Source organism: Sinocyclocheilus rhinocerous, unplaced genomic scaffold, assembly GCF_001515625.1.
Source record: "Sinocyclocheilus rhinocerous isolate Xijiao unplaced genomic scaffold, SAMN03320098_v1.1 scaffold1152, whole genome shotgun sequence".
Classification (NCBI taxonomy): Eukaryota; Metazoa; Chordata; class Actinopteri; order Cypriniformes; family Cyprinidae; genus Sinocyclocheilus; species Sinocyclocheilus rhinocerous.
Window position 1 is genome coordinate 328,217 of NW_015625590.1, and position 16,561 is coordinate 344,777.

Sequence of the window (16,561 nt, forward strand, 5' to 3'; positions counted from 1 at the left end):
TAATGTGTTGGAAAAGTCAGCAAGCACCTGTCATATCCTCTACTAAACAATGTCCTCCAAATCCAGCTACCTCATGTTTTTTGAATACCCAAAGGTGAAATGGCTTTGTCTGACTTTGCTGAGATCTCCACACCTCAACGCTGTCATTCAGCTGTCCGAAGAAACTGCAAATTAACACGCTGTCCGTCCACAGCCTGAATGGGAAATGGAATGAGAACGGGACGCTATATATCCATTATGTACTCTTCGGATAAGTACCGTAGACATGATGTGATGTGATATCACAATGTTTCCTAAGCAAACAATCAGATTGTGATATTGAATAGACAATGTGCACCGTCAGAGGACAATGAATGAAGTAGAAAGTAGAATGAAGAAACTGCACTGGTGAAAGTAATGTGAAAAAAGCACGAAAGCATCAGCGACAATGAAGGCCATAGGAAGAGAGCAGAACAAGATGTGCTGCTGTCAGACTTCACAGGGAGAACAGGACCCTCTCCGCAACAAATAACACAGGCCCCTGTAGTGTGCTCGGATAGCCTGCAGCCACCAGTTAAATCCTCCCTCAAGACAGCGATGAGGGGAACAAGAAGCAGCCATCCTGAGGTGTAATAGTGTGTACATCAGGACTGGGCATAATTCAGAGTTGACTCCCTTTCAGTTCATGAGTGTGAACTTGAATTTAATTTCAACTGGAATGACAGAAAGAATTATTTACCGAACTGCATATCTAAGAAATTCAACACTTTACTTCCACCAAGGTCCACAAAAGTTATTTTATTATATATTCATAAAACAAATACAAATATGAGTTAAAGCAAATATTATATCATTGTTAAATTATTTATATATTCATAAAAGCAAATAAATTAATAAACCATTAATAACTTATTTTTTATGGAAATTATTGTTGGTTATTTGCCCGTGTGTGTGTATAAATCCACATATATCTACATAAACACACACCTACATATGTGTGTGTGTGTCATTTCATAAATAATTAGAACATCTCTCTCTCATGTGTGTATAGATACATTTTATTAAATATATTAATACATTAAATGATATAATTACCTTGATTAATATTATGTGGTTATTTCTCTGTGTGTATAAATCTATAACGACATATGAGGATGACAGATGCATAGACAGATTCTAACAACGTTAGAACAACAGACAGACAGAACGATAGATAGAACAGATGCATAGAATAGATAGATAGATAGATAGATAGAACAGATGGTTGGATGGATGGATAGAACAGTAGATTGAACGACAGATAGAATGGTAGTCAGATAGATAGATAGATAGATAGAATGATAGGGAGAATGAGAGATAGAACAGTAGATAGAACGATAGACAGACAGACAGACAGACAGATAGATAGATAGTAGGGCTGCATGATAAATTGCATGCAATATTTAATGCGCATCTTGTCAGTAAAGCCGCTTCTGTAATCGGTGGTAAATCTCCATCACGTGCGGGCTTTCACATTGAGCAGCATTTACTACACAGAGCCGTTGTTCACTGACAAGCTGCGCAAAACCACGTTCATAATCGTGCGATTTTTTGCGCAGCTTGTCAGTGAACAACGGCTCTGTGTAGTAAATGCTGCTCAATGTGAAAGCCATCGTGCAGCCCTAATAGATAGATAGATAGATACAGAACAACAGATGGAATGGTAGATAGATAGAACGATAGATAGATAGATAAACTAGTGTCTTTGATCCCTCTTAACTTCAAACACAGTCATAGACAGCCTCATTTTCATCACTTTCTGTCAATGATTAAAAGCAAAAACCCTGCTATGATTTGGCTTTGACATCAGGTGAGAACAATACAGAAAATTAATTGAATCCATTGAAGAGGGTGCTTATAGAACAACAGATGAAATGGTAGATAGATAGAACGATAGATAGATAGATAAACTAGTGTCTTTGATCCCTCTTAACTTCAAACACAGTGATAGACAGCCTCATTTTCATCACTTTCTGTCAATGATTAAAAGCAAAAACCCTGCTATGATTTGGCTTTGACATCAGGTGAGAACAATACAGAAAATTAATTGAATCCATTGAAGAGGGTGCTTAGTCACATACATCATGTCAATTTAACACCCTTATGAATAAACAAGTAGGCAGAACAGGGGAACAGAATGTGCCAAGAGCTTTTTAGAGCATCAAACAAAAGGGAGAAGGTGATCAAACGAATGACTGACCCATCAGAAGCTACCTGAAATAAAGTTTTCCTTTTAACTGAGTGTTAGAAAAAACCATCATAGAGATACATCATGAATGCAGAAGTGCTGGAGGGGTTTCTATAGAAATAAGGTGATCAATTGAATGGACAAAATGGCAAAATGAAAGACTCCAGTACAGAATATGAAGGTATCTGTCCCAGTTTGTGGCTCTGATTGGACTTCCTGTTCTAATCAGAAGTAAAAAACTTCAGCATCAGAGTTCACTTCACCATGATGATCACATTTGCATATGTTATCATATCAGTGACAAACTGCCATGGAAGTGCAGCTTATCAGCTTGTGGGTTGGCTTGGCAGGATTGGAAAGCGATACTGAAAGTTGACCCTATAGCACACAGCATTTACTGACTGCTTCTTGTATTAACTTGTTAAATTTCATTCTAATCAGCAGAAAACAGCCAAAACTTGAATCAAATCAGAATTTCACAAAAAAAGAAACTGATCACATTTTAAACTCTACCAGCTAGTGCATCACAATATCTGAGGTCTACAACAAACACATGAAGCTCCAGGACAAAAGACTTTTGCATTCACATCCATAATATACCTCTATTCAATCTGTCCTTAGAATCATAGAGTTCCAAAAAGCCAACACTGTATCCAGCCTGAAGTGCTAGACATTTTATGCACACATCAGAGATCTTGATTGTATTTAACAATTAAAATCGTATAACAGCATCATATTTTTGAAACCATCTGTTAAACTAAATTCAATTTATTGTAGTAAACTATATTAATAAAAATTGTAATGACTGGCAATGTTTCACATTTTGTAGTGAGCCATGTCTCACATCTTGATGTATTACATGCTATTAAAAATAACGTAACATTACTTAAAATTGTGACACCCAAGAACTAAAATCACCTGTTAGCCATTCTATTTAGTGATTTAACAATAAATCTCACATATGATGTAAAGATCAAGTATAAAAACATAATCGATCACTCACCCCTTTCTGTGTTTGGCACTCCCAGATCAATGGTGGGTATAGAAGGATCGGCATAATCGCTGTAATACTCCAGCAGAGATGCTCGTTTAGCCCATGTTTTCTTCACCACAGGAACTGTTGTGTGGGAACAGAATCAATCAATACTTCAACACATAACAGATAAGTCCCACAATCCTCAGACCGCTGCTTTATCTTCTAGGGCTGACAGCGATCAACGTTTAATATCAAAGATCTTGGATATTGTTTTTTAAAGCTGGAGTTTAAATTAAATTTTACCAATGGAAACAAACACATGATGTAAACGCAATCCATTATAATGCCATTATGTCTAAACCACCAGCATCTGCAGTAGTAGAACAACATTCTGCAGGTAAGAGAGCATCAGATTTGTAACAAACTGTTCCAACTTTAATACTGATGCCTCCATTTATAACAAGACTTGTGGATGCAGCAGTTTCATCTAAAAATAATTGAAGGGGAAATATCATCCTTCTAATACCATCCTTAGAACTCCTCAAAGTGACTAGCGAGAGATAATTATGATAATCGGCGCAATTAGATGCAACTGACGTGTCAGTTGGTTCGGCGTTGAGGGATTTTTTTCTTCTCTGAATTCAAACGGCAACACTTTATCTGTCTCATTAAGTTTGAATTGATGCCTGGTGCTTAACGATTGCTCAGAGTTGCCGTGAAGGGCTATAATAGTGGAGAGAAGACTGGAGTGATGCCACCGGGGCACTCAGCCAAAGATCTCTCAATATGGAGCCACTTCGGAGGTCAAACAGTGACGCTTGCTGAACTGTTAAAGCGAGAGGACATCAGACTTCATCAGCAGTGACTTGAGCAGTGTGAAGCGATGACGTGCAGCGTTCGAGGCACCACACGTAACCTTTCGCACAGCTTCTGACACACGATATCACTAAGTGCTCTTGTGAAGAATGGGAGGACCCATAACGTTGTTTATTAGTTATCTGAGCTGTTGAAACCGGAGATTCGCACTAAATAAAACCAAATAATCCACACATAAGATGAAATCAACGGATGCAAGGAGTAGGCCTATTTGATGAAGCCTGTGCGCATTAACGTTTACTGTAACTGTATAGAGATTTTCACAGAGGAAATGAACAAATATCCTGCTAAATTTTCAGACCTTGAAGCATAGCCTACTGCCACATACTGCCCATCCATGCTATCCCCTAAATATGTGCTACTGATAATGAAAATTGCTCAAACACAGTTTTATCCAGATCCAGTTCCAGAATTAAATACAGAGGGTGCTTCAGAAATTAATGCACATAAATTTTCACGTGTATTTTTGTCCCATCCATTGTTCTTTTGAGGGTGAATCCTGCATAAATAGGTGTCATTCTCAAAACTTTGCAATGTGTATATGGCTGAAAAACAAAAGTTTTATACAAATTCTGAATGGATTATATATAGCATAGAAAGCACACAAAGAACACTCGCTTTATAATCACTAAAAAGCTGTCCATCGTCTTAGTTCATCGCAATCTCATGAAGTTTTGTTATAATGAGAGGACTCGTGAGCTTGCAAAACTCAGCACTGGACAAAAACTTTGGTGTTTTGAGCGATGAGTGGATTCTAAATTAAATGCCTCTGATTGGCAATTGCGTTCAAGGAATCAACAGATATGTTTGCGATTGGCTACATTGCTCAACGCTGCAAAAAACACAATGTAAATAGAAAACTTTTGACGCTCTCCAGAGCACAAACACAAATGTGAACTGGATAGTTTGCCAGATCTGTTTTGCCAATATGATAGTGAATAGAGAATATCTCGAGTTTTTCCCGTGGGTGCTCGAGCCCCCAAGCACCCACAGGATTGACGGCTATGGCAACGTATGTGTTAGGGGCGCTGATCATCAAGAACGTACCACTCACCTCTGTCAGAATGGAACTTCTTACAAGTTTTCACTGCTACAAAGATGTTGTCGCTCTTAACAGGCTGGCCCTGGGGACACATGGGTAAAGAGAAGGTTTTGAATAATTAAATAACGCTCAATGTTACGCAGTCATCACCGTGCAATTATTCATACAATTTAAATACTTCTTTACTGTGCAGAGGTGTGAAAAAGAACGAACACTACTAGAAAAGGTTTTTTTTTCTTCAACATATACTTTTTGGACACAGATACTGAATTGGCATTAACTGAATAAATAAAAGGCTGATCATAAAATATAATTTAATAAATGACAATCGGAATGTACAACTTCTACAGATATACCCATATTTTAGGCACAGATGGTTAGTACACCTTTATATTTATAAATATATCAAGGGTCTAAAATTAGAATCATATTAGTTTAACAATTATAGAAGGCCACACCTTATATAGACTTCAATAAACTGATTAGGTTTGATCAGAAGCATTGAAATACACTGTTTTGTTATCATAGGCTGTGTTGTTATTGTCAAGTAAAACTATTAAAAATAATTGAGACGTTTAAATAAAATAAAATATGAACATTAGAAAATTAGAAATAAGAAATACGTTGACGTTGAAGTACTAAAATTATTAAACTGAAATAAAATAAATTAAAGATAAAAAGAAATATTAAAAAATACAATACAATAAAATTTAAATTATAAAAATAAAATACAATTACTAAAATTAAAATTGAAAACTGAAAATATAAAAATAAAAGTGAATAAATACTATAATATTATATAATTAATACTAAAATAACACTAATGCTAAGATTAAAAAATGCTCCTGAGCCACTCAAAAAAAAAAAAAAAAAATTGAGGCTTTATTTAATATTATATAAGCTATAAGTTATTTAATATTCTCTGTTATGAGTTGGAGTAAAACTATCTAAAAATGGAGAATGATGCAGATAACTGTGGAATAAATGAATTAAATTAGCTGCACTACTCTTAAAATAAGCACACCGACAGAGAATATTATAGTACTAAACTTAGCGAGTGAATAATTTCTTACAGGCCATGAAACTGTAATTATTTTTTATTCCAGAAATATATTTTCATCACTATGACAAAGGAATTATTGAATTGTTTGTTAATTGTTTATTTGTGACAACAGCTCAGGTCGCTTTGTTCAGCATCATATAAGTGATGATTCAGTCTCTGTTGTTGAAACTGCACCTGTGAAGTCACATCAGTCACGATTTTCATTTTGGAGGCATCCCATTAATGTGAGGGATATTCCACATTAGTGTGTTAAGTCACCCTTCATAAACTATTCTAATTTGCCACTGTGCATCACAACAGGTGTTTTCAAACCATCAGCAATAGTCATAGTGTTATACTTGCAATGCAAAGTTACGACAAGACCATTTACTCAAGTCATTTTTACAAGCATTGATGCAAGCTTTAAGAGTCACAAACTGTAATGGAGGTTGTTTATCCTCAGGAAACATCTGCCCTTCCAAATCAAACTTGTGATTTTACCATTCAACGGACACTGCAGTCCAACTTCTTTTTGTATTATGCCAGTGTGTGTTTCTGTATATTTCTGGTTGATGTTTTGGTTCTGGATTTGAGGAGAGCATGCCAAGGCCTGATAACCGTAACTGAGGTAAAAGTGCTCAGCACTGCTTCAGGGAGATATTGCTTTGATCTGAGCCCACTGTGAATATTAAATGCCAAGAGATTCTGGATGTTGTTGTCAGAAGAGACGACACATTGGGGCAGGAGAGGACAGCTAGTCCTGACTGAAACAACCCGATAATGCTGGTGCCCTTTAGAATAGCCTGCAGTGAAGATGGCTGTTGAAAACAGGCATGGTTATTTAAAATATTTAGAGCTCCTTAATCTTTTTGTAGGATATAAAATATTATATATGATAGAAGATATTTTTAATTATTCAATAGCAGTGAATGAAGAGGTATCATACTGATTACAAGTACAGTATGGAGTACCACAAGACTCAGTACTAGGACCATTGCTTTTCACGCTTTACATGTTAAGATTGGGAGATATCATCAGGAAACATGGTGTTAGCTTTCACTGTTATTCTGATGATACTCAGCTCTATATATCGTCATGGCCCGACGATACATACCAATTAGCAAAACTGATATATACCAATTCGCAAAACGGAATGCATAGTTGATATAAAAAAATGGATGACTTGTAATTTCCTACTGCTAAATTCTGAAAAAAACAAAACAAAAAAAAAACAGAGGTGTTAATTATTGGACCAAAAACCTCCACATGTAATGAGCTAGAACACTGTCTAACACTTGATGGCTGCTCTGTCAATTCTTCGTCAAGAGTTAGGAACCTAGGTGTGCTATTTGATAGAAAACTTTCCTTTGAAAAACATGTTTCTAGCATTTGTAAAATCGCATTTTTCCATCTTAAAAATATATCTAAATTACAACCTATGCACTCAATCTCAAATGCAAATGCAATCTTGCTAATTTTTTATAAAGCCCTGAATGGTTTAGCTCCTCAGTACTCGAGCCAGCTCACATCACATTATAGTCCTTCACATCCGCTGCGATATCAAAACTCTTGCCATTTGATAATACCTAGAATATCAAAATCATCTGTTAAAGGATTGTTAGGCTGCATTAGGTCAACCGGAACCGGGAACACATTCCATAACACCCGATGTACTCATTACATGCCATCATTAAGAATGGCATTTACACTAATATTAGTCTGTTTCATTCTTATTCTGAGGTCACCGTAGCCACCCAGATCCAGTCCATATACAGACCAGAGGGTGGATCAGCACCTAGAGACGACCACTACAGCCCTGAATGTCAGCAGAGACCATATCAACTAGATGAGCCCCAGAGACAGATCCCCTGCGAAGACCTAGTCAATTAGATGGCCATTAGGAAAAGACCACTGGAACCAGACAAGTCTTCTGCACATATTGTTTTATGAGGTATAAAAGCTTGTCAAATAAGACTCTCTAGTTCACTCGATTCAGAGCCTCAATCCCAGCAGCTTATGAATTATGTAATATAATGTTTCCAAAAGAAACCACAAAGTGGCACTTAAAATCAATGAGATTGTAATGGTCCATAATGGAAACAGGCGACTGACACTTTAATGTGCTTGATGGTGATGTATGTGAACAACCCAACTTCACATATTCATATTCATTTGCGTAAAGTTTTAAGCATAACAATTATGCAGTGAACACATGGGCGCAGTCTTCAGACTGAAACAGGATGAAAAGGCTCATGACTAGCAATGGATTAGAATAAATGGGTTTTTAATTTGATTCATAATTTTTGGTTGGGTCAAACCCAGACATTCAGAGACTAAACACAGAGGTATAATAAGCGACCTGCCAAAACATCCTCTTCATCATAATCATGTACTGATGCGCTCAATCAATTTTCCAAATGTTGCGTACACACAAGGCTAGACGCGCTGTTGCTTAAAGGAAAACATTATGTATCAAATTACTGCAATGCTTTTATCTTAAATGGATAGTATTATCTTAAAGACTTTCTTCTGTGGAACACACACACAAAAAATATATATTTTAAATAAAAGTAATATGATATTCTTTCACTCAGGTGCAAACCCTGACACTCCATTTCATTTATTCATTTAGCAAATGCTTTTATCCTTATTTTCATTACAAATCACATTAATCACTTCTACCCAAGGTTTGCACTTTCTCCCTTGTCAGCCTTCTCCACATACTGATTAGGTGTGTGTGCCAGGTGTGTTAAGTGCTTGGTGTGGAGGTTACCTACACACACTGGTGAATGGCTGCTGACAGTGGTAGCACAGTATTGAGCTCTTGGTTTGTGCTCTGGAAACGTGCAAAGCTCTGGAATCCCTGTCAGTCGAGGTCCCTTTCCGTCCTCCCAAATGTACAGTGCAACCTGTAGGAGAAAAAGAATAATCATTTAATAAAACGCAATACTTTTAAAGGAATAGTTCTTCCAAAAATGAAAATTTACTCACCTTATATAAGATATAGATGAGTTTGTTTCTTCATCAGAACAGATTTGGGGAAATGTAGCTTTACATCACTTGCACACCAATGGATCATCTGCAGTGAATGGGTGCCGTCAGTATGAGAGTCCAAACAACTGATAAAATCACCTCACAATAATCCAGTTCTCCAGTTTCTACAGTAAAAAAGTCCATCCAATGTTGTCCTCTAACATCAAAATCCTCCGACATATTTGTTTAGAACTGTTTTTGCTTGTAAATGGTGCTTGATCTGTGTATATTTCTCTCCCGATTCAGACCAGATGACTTTTTAACTCAAGAAAGTGTAATTTTGGATAAAGAACTCATATTTTAGCAGGAAGCATCTTGATGGATTTTTATTCTACAAAACACATAGTCTTTCACTTTACAAGATGTTAATTGAAGGACTGGAGTCATGTGGATTACTAAACAGCTGTTTGGACTCTCATTCTGAAGGAACCCATTCACTGCAGAGGATCCATTTGTGAGCAAGCTAAAATTCCAAATATGTTCTGATGAAGGAACAAACTCATCTACATCTTAGGTGACATGAGAGTTAGTAAATTTTCAGCAAATTTACTCATTTATTTATACTCATGTTGCTTCAAACCTACATGACGTTTTTTTTTTATATTTTGAAGAACGTTTCAACTGTTTTAGTTCATACAATGAAAGTCAAAGGGGTCGAAAACAGCATGGGTCCCCATTGAAACATTTTTTTAATATCTTCTGTTGTCTATAGAAAAATGTTAGTTTGGAATGACATGAGGATGAGCAAACTATTACAGAATTTTCACTTTAGGGTGGCCGACAATGAAATAAAACCATATTGATCTAAAATGTTGCAAGCCAAATTTAAACCTGCAGCACTCCATGAGCACCATGATATGTTAAGAAGAATGGAACATTACAGTACTTTAAAAAAGTTGTTCTTGTTTCTGTATATAAAGATAGATCTCCCACACATGAAAATGAGATTCTCAAGATGTATCCAATAAATTATCAGACAGTCTGTCCTCAGCTCCGCAGGGAGCTCTGCAGGGAAAGAGCTGCAGAAGAACAAACACACTAATACAGAAGGTACAGTGAAGGTAAGGTGTTTTTGGGACTATGGGGACTAGATGAGAAGAATCCTTTATTTTTTTAGAAGAATTTTGTGGAAAGAGCACTAGAGAGACGGGAGAGGGAAATAGGGAACGCAAAGGTGGAGATAACAAAATGTCCCTGAGAAATGTGCCAGTAGATTCTGGTACTGCCAGAGCTAGTCCAGTTAAAGGGTGAAATGAGGGAATGATTACAGAGCTTCTTTTTCCACAACAACAACAAGGCACTCACGGTACAAGCATGGCATATGCCAAGTTTATGACATTTCAAATATGTCAGCTTTCTGGAACACTTGTATTTAACCAGTCAACTGTGCCACTGAACGGTCATGTTGATGTTTAAAAGTTTGAGGTCAGTAAGAAGTTTTTTTTTTTTAAAGAAATTAATGTTTTCATGCAGCAAAGATGCATTAAATTAATCAAAAGGGAGAGTAAAGAAATTTGTTATGTTCCAAAAGATTTCTATTTCAAATATATGCTGTCCTTTTGAACTTTCTATTCATCAAAGAATGCGGTGACAACCGAACTCACACCCGTCTATTTTCAGGACTCACAACCACATTCTCGGAAAACATGCGCTGTATGAACTGGACAACTAGTTGTAGTACAGTGTGAGAGAGCCGCTCATGTGTGGTTTCACGCTGGGTAAGTTACAGCGATGGAGAAATGAGCTGTGCGTCATCTGAAGATTTTAGATCCAGTCACTGTTCTCCACTGGAGCGGTTTCCGTCAGTTTTGTGTTCTGTGCGTGACTCAAATGCAGTGTCATGCGCGAGATGCAGAAAAGGATGCGAGTTTGACTCTTGTTGCACATTCATACAGACAGTATTCGAGATGCTACTGTAAGCTGCTGCTTGAACGGGACATTTCAAGACTCACACAAGGAAATGCAGTTGTCAATCCCTAAAACTGACAGTGTGAACACGGCCGTAGTTAATGCAGTGATTACTTTCATTTCTGGCGCATTTTTAAACTGTCGGAGATGTTAGCGTGTCTCTAATAGCATCTGTCATGATCACTGAACACTGATCACATCATCACAATCTAATGTGTAGTGTCTTATTAACTCACTGCCATGCATTGTGCGCGCAATGCATCACTTCTCCCTCTTCACGTTTCGTTGATTTTCTCCACTGCTAAAGAAACTCTTAAGCCTATTAATAGTCCTCGTCATTACTCATAACAATTTTGGACCTTAAGAGCTCTTTTAAGAGTTAAGATGCTTTCTGAATTACTTTTTTCATTACTAGGATCTTTTCATTAATTTTAAGAGGAAACGCCCACATTTCTATGAATTTTCTCACTAGGAGCAACTCTTTGTACTAAGAATTTTCATGAATACGGGCCCAGGGTTCTCCAAACCTGTGCCTGGACAGCTACCTTCCTGCAGACTTAAGTTCCAACCCTGCTTCAACACACCTGTCTGACCAACCAAAACGGTCGACATAGGAAAATTAGGTTTTTTTCGATTTGGTATGCCATACTTTTTAGTATGCCATACTGTTTTACTATATTTTTGATTACATAAATGCAGCCTAGGTGAGCATAAGAGACTTCTTTTAAAACATATAAACCCCAAACTTTAGAGTAGTATAGTCTATGCATAATGTTCTCTATAAAATAATATTGTAATATTTTTGCAGTGTTTGTAATAATGTTTCTAAGGTGATAGTTTTCAACTATTTAAACTCCATTTTTCTTAGTGGACACTTTAATCTACAATTAAAAGATCATGAAACAAATTTAAAATAACAATATACAGTCAGTCAATCATCATTCCAAAATATACACCTTAAAAATTCTCACCTCATGTTTCAGATCTATGGTGAAGTCCGATTTTAATGGCTCCTCTTCTATTTTGCTTGTCAAACTAAAATGTGAAATAACTAAAATTAGTGAACTACAAGGGAAAATCCAACATGTTAAATAAAAAATACCTGTTCATACATGGCAATTCATGGTTCCAGAAAGCACACTGGAATACCATGTTAACACCATAGTATGTCTACAGCAATTTTTCAGTACCATGGTATATATCAAACTACCATGGCATCAGATATAATCACTTTCACAATGCAAAGATTCCAGCTTTGAAAAAACGTTCAGAAAACTTGTATGAGTAACAAAATTAAATAGTATTAATTCATATTATCTATAAAAACATGTTATTCTGAACTCAGGAACCCAGCAGTTCAGCTGAGGGCGTCTTTCTAACCTGTTGACCAGAGAGATGCTAAGCGCCCATCCTGCAGAGAAGTCTGGGTACTCGAAAGCCGCAGGGTTCTCAGAGAAAGCATAATGATGGATGATGGTGGACTCTTCATCATGCAGAGGCTTGCCAAGAAACCACTCCTGAGAACAAAATGTGGAGATCAATCAGACTGCGATGGCCATCTCAGGCTAAATCACAGCGTAGCAGCTGCCACTCATTCAGAAGCTATAGTGTGGTGGTCTCAGACTGCACATTCAGACATGAATATATTACAACTTGATTTTAACCAAATTTTTATTCTGTTTACAAAATTCTTGAGGTTATTTCCTCAACACAGTCAAAACAGCAATAAAATGTAGTGGCTATGGAAGCTTTTCCAACACAGAATAAAATTATTACAAAATTAAAGGTGGGGTAAGGCGATTTTTCAAAAACGCTTTAGAAAACTGATTCGGGCCGACTAGCAAAACAAACTTGTAGCCAATCAGCAGTAAGGGGTGTGTACTCATGATGTGGAGGAGAGAGTGTTCAGTGCTCACATTAGCGAGCCGAGCGACAGAAAGATAGAGATGGCGGATAAAAAACAAAAGAGGAAAACGTCTGCGGAACAAAAGAAGGCTTAAGGCAAGAAGTAGGACCCGTGTAAATATCGGATCAGCTTTCCTTACATCTTGCAATTGTTTTTTTTTTTCTGTAACAAAATAAAAAATAAAAAAGGTAATTTTGACTTTTTAACTCTTCTTTTTTCTCTTAGAATTGCGAGTTTATAGCCTATAGTTCGGACTCCCTCCCCCCCCAGAATAGCCAGAAAAAAGGCTAAATTGTGAGATAAAAAGTCACAATTATCTTTTTTTTTTCCCTGTGGTGGAAATAAGCTTCCATAAATGAACAAGTGACAGTGATACGGTCATAACTAAAAAAGGGGAAAAAATTTACTTAATGGTTTATTCATAGAAAGATTATTACTTGTAGTGCTGTGCTAAACAGCTGCCTGTCGTGTTGAATGCACTGTGCAACTGACTCATCATAATGTAGTTCACATTATTGTGTTACTTTGAAAAGGCTAGGGTAAACTGATTTTAATGAAGTGGAAATCTGTGATGAGTCACTTGCACAGTACATTCAACATGACAGGCAGCTGTAAATGGCTTTCCGTTGTCAAATTTCATTCATATGTCGACAGCACAGACAGTTGAAATTTTAAAGGACAGTCTAAGTAATGATCAGAACGTATGTGTGTGAATCTATATTACTTATTCAGAGTTAAATGCCATCTATGAGGACAACTACAAGACTGTGATGAGAAATCATAGTAAAAGTAAAACCTGAGAAAGTGACACATTTTAAACAGAATCTCTTCAAATGTGCAGGTGAAAAAGATTCAGTCAGGGAATTCATCACCTTTATTACTCTCACATATTAAAAAAACAAATAGAATGAAGTAGTTGAGTTTGTGGGCTTGGCGTTGTATTTACAGACATCAATTACCATCAATTTTAAGAATAACAACTGCAAATTAAATGGTTATCACTTCTGGGCTATGTCGCATTTGCAACTGCTGTTAGGAGGGTTTTAACATTGATAAAGAAACATTATGGAGAGTCATTTAGTGCAAACACAATACATCTTTTCACTTTTCCATGACAAGATCAATGTCAGACTGCAAATAAATTTCTCAGAACAGCTTTCAGCATAAAATGCTTACAACCCTTGGGTCTGACATTCAAAATAATTCATGCTGACATCATTTAAGAAAAAAAAATCTCATTGATAATGGAGCTAGGTGGAGCACAATTCTAAACAGGCTATACAGGTAATTCTACAGGTAGCAGACTGGTCAGATTTTAAGGGATTGTTAGTGCATACAGTGTTTTAATGACTAGAAATGTGTGGAACCCATTTTAATAACCTCCCTTTAGCTAAAATTCATGGTGAACAGAAAGGTTTATGAACAGCATGATGGAACATGGATAAGAAAACACTATAACAGACTATTTCCAACAATTCTAAACGGGCTATACAGGTAATTCTACGGGTAGCAGACTGGGATTTTAAGGGATTGTTAGTGCATACAGTGTTTTAATGACTAGAAATGTGTGGAACCCATTTTAATAACCTCCCTTTAGCTAAAATTCATGGTGAACAGAAAGGTTTATGAACAGCATGATGGAACATGGATAAGAAAACACTATAACAGACTATTTCCAATCTTGCTGACTTTGGAACATCAAGTAAGGGCTAAATATGAATTTTGATTAATTTTGCACATTCGGCACAATATGAAAAGTTCTTACTTTTCTGCGGTCAAATTTTTTGAGGACTTCATGGAGTTTATGCAGTTTCACTCTGGTGTCCTCCTCTAGAAACATGATCCAAGATGAGTTCTTGCCAAACTGTGATGACAAGCTAAAGTAGAAAAAACATTCTGCATTATTAACAATTTTAAAGAAACTTTATACCAGTTTATACAAACATATCAACAGATTATAATTATTCATAATTAGTCTGTGCATTAGTGGTGGGATTACTTTTTAAATAAATTATTTCTGCAAGTTACATTTTTACACCAGTAGGTGATAAAGAGTTTTATAAATGAGTCACTGAATTGTTCAAATGATTTGTTCAAAAACACTGATTCATTCAGTAGGGAAACATGTGTTTGTTTTATAAATGAGTCATTGAATCGTTCACTCAAACAATTTGTTTGAGAACACTGATTCATTCAGGAACTAAATAAGTAAAATACAAATCACTGTCCTTGTGAGTCACTGAATCATTCACTCAATTGAATCATTCAAAATACTGATTCATTCAGGGACCACTACTGTGTGATGCTAGCTAGGAGATGCACAACAGTTGATTCTGCTGTGACTTTTGAAACTATTTTTGTTTGCAGAGAAAAACACACAAAGTAATTGGCAATACCGTGTCTAAAATCCAATATAAAATAGGAGTATTAAAACAATCATATTAAATATCCAATATTAATGTTTTGAATAATAACAACAACAACAACTATTATTAATAATAAAATAAAATATGAATACTTCACAATATACAATATTACTATTTATTTACTTTTATAATATAAAATATTATTAATGATTTTGCCAAATCACATGAACAAGAGCACTCGTTCATGTGATATCATTTAAATAACTCCAAACACATCAACAACATATACATCTTGAACAAGAATTCTACACCGCAATAATGCGAAATGAACCAAACTAAAACATTCACACCGAGATTTCACCAAGCTGAATGTTGGTAATGTCAGTATTTACAGCACTTACTAGGGCAGTAGTGGGAGAATGCTCCAGTCTCCCTCATTGTCTGTCAGCGTGTGCAGGAGCAGGATGACAGGGGGACTCTGAAAGAGACAAACACTATTACAGCTACTGTCAGATGAAGAAAAATGGGAAGATACTGTGAGAACAGCTATCAAGTCAGTTTGTCTGATTTGAGACAGTAGTTTACTCGCAGGGTAACAGCCAGTGCGCTGGATGGACTTTAGAGAAAGAGCAGAAGAGAGATCCGTTTAAGACGCAGACCTTTTTTTGTTATCCAAAGGTCCATTCACACCAATAAGGATTACTATAATGATAACTATAAAAGTGTCCACACAAATGGACAACACCATACCTTTTAATATATATGTGCTCGTTATGTTATCTCATCTGCCACTTCAAATGTGCAAGCTCTTTAAAGACGGGTGGGTTCTGTTTTCATTCATCAGCTGGAAGAAAGATCATTCTGAAAGTGATTCCAATGCTGTTATTGTTACATACCACTGTTCAAAAGTTTGGGGTTGGTAAGATTTATTTATTTATTTTATTTATTTATTTATTTTTTGTTGTTTTTTTAAGATATATCTTATGTTCATCAAGGCTGTATATATTTGATCAAAAATATAAGTAAAAACAGTAATATGAAATATTTTTTACAGTTAAAATACATTTTCTCTATTAAAGGGGTCATATGATGCGATTTCAATTTTTCCTTTCTCTTTGGAGTGTTACATGCTGTTGGTGCATAGAGAAGATCTGTAAAGTTGTAAAGACTAAAGTCTCAAGTCCAAAGAGATATTCTTTATAAAAG

At 36.1% G+C, this 16,561-nt stretch overlaps 1 protein-coding gene across 6 annotated transcripts in view; it reads right to left on the bottom strand.

Moving 5' to 3' along the window:
• Nucleotides 1-16,561, bottom strand: part of LOC107756277 (beta-1,3-glucosyltransferase-like) — a 74,055-nt gene that overhangs the window by 6,921 nt on the left and 50,573 nt on the right. For 5 of the 6 annotated variants that reach the window (XM_016573335.1, XM_016573317.1, XM_016573301.1 and 2 more), the window contains exons 5-11: nt 15,757-15,833; nt 14,755-14,866; nt 12,464-12,600; nt 12,055-12,118; nt 8,920-9,051; nt 5,113-5,182; nt 3,210-3,323 (exon numbers count right to left, since the gene is read on the bottom strand). In XM_016573335.1, the coding sequence (XP_016428821.1) occupies nt 3,210-3,323; nt 5,113-5,182; nt 8,920-9,051; nt 12,055-12,118; nt 12,464-12,600; nt 14,755-14,866; nt 15,757-15,833 (706 nt within the window). Of the gene's footprint in view, nt 1-3,209; nt 3,324-5,112; nt 5,183-8,919; nt 9,052-12,054; nt 12,119-12,463; nt 12,601-14,754; nt 14,867-15,752; nt 15,834-16,561 lie in introns of all 6 variants that reach the window. The other variant, XM_016573344.1, reaches the window with a different exon arrangement.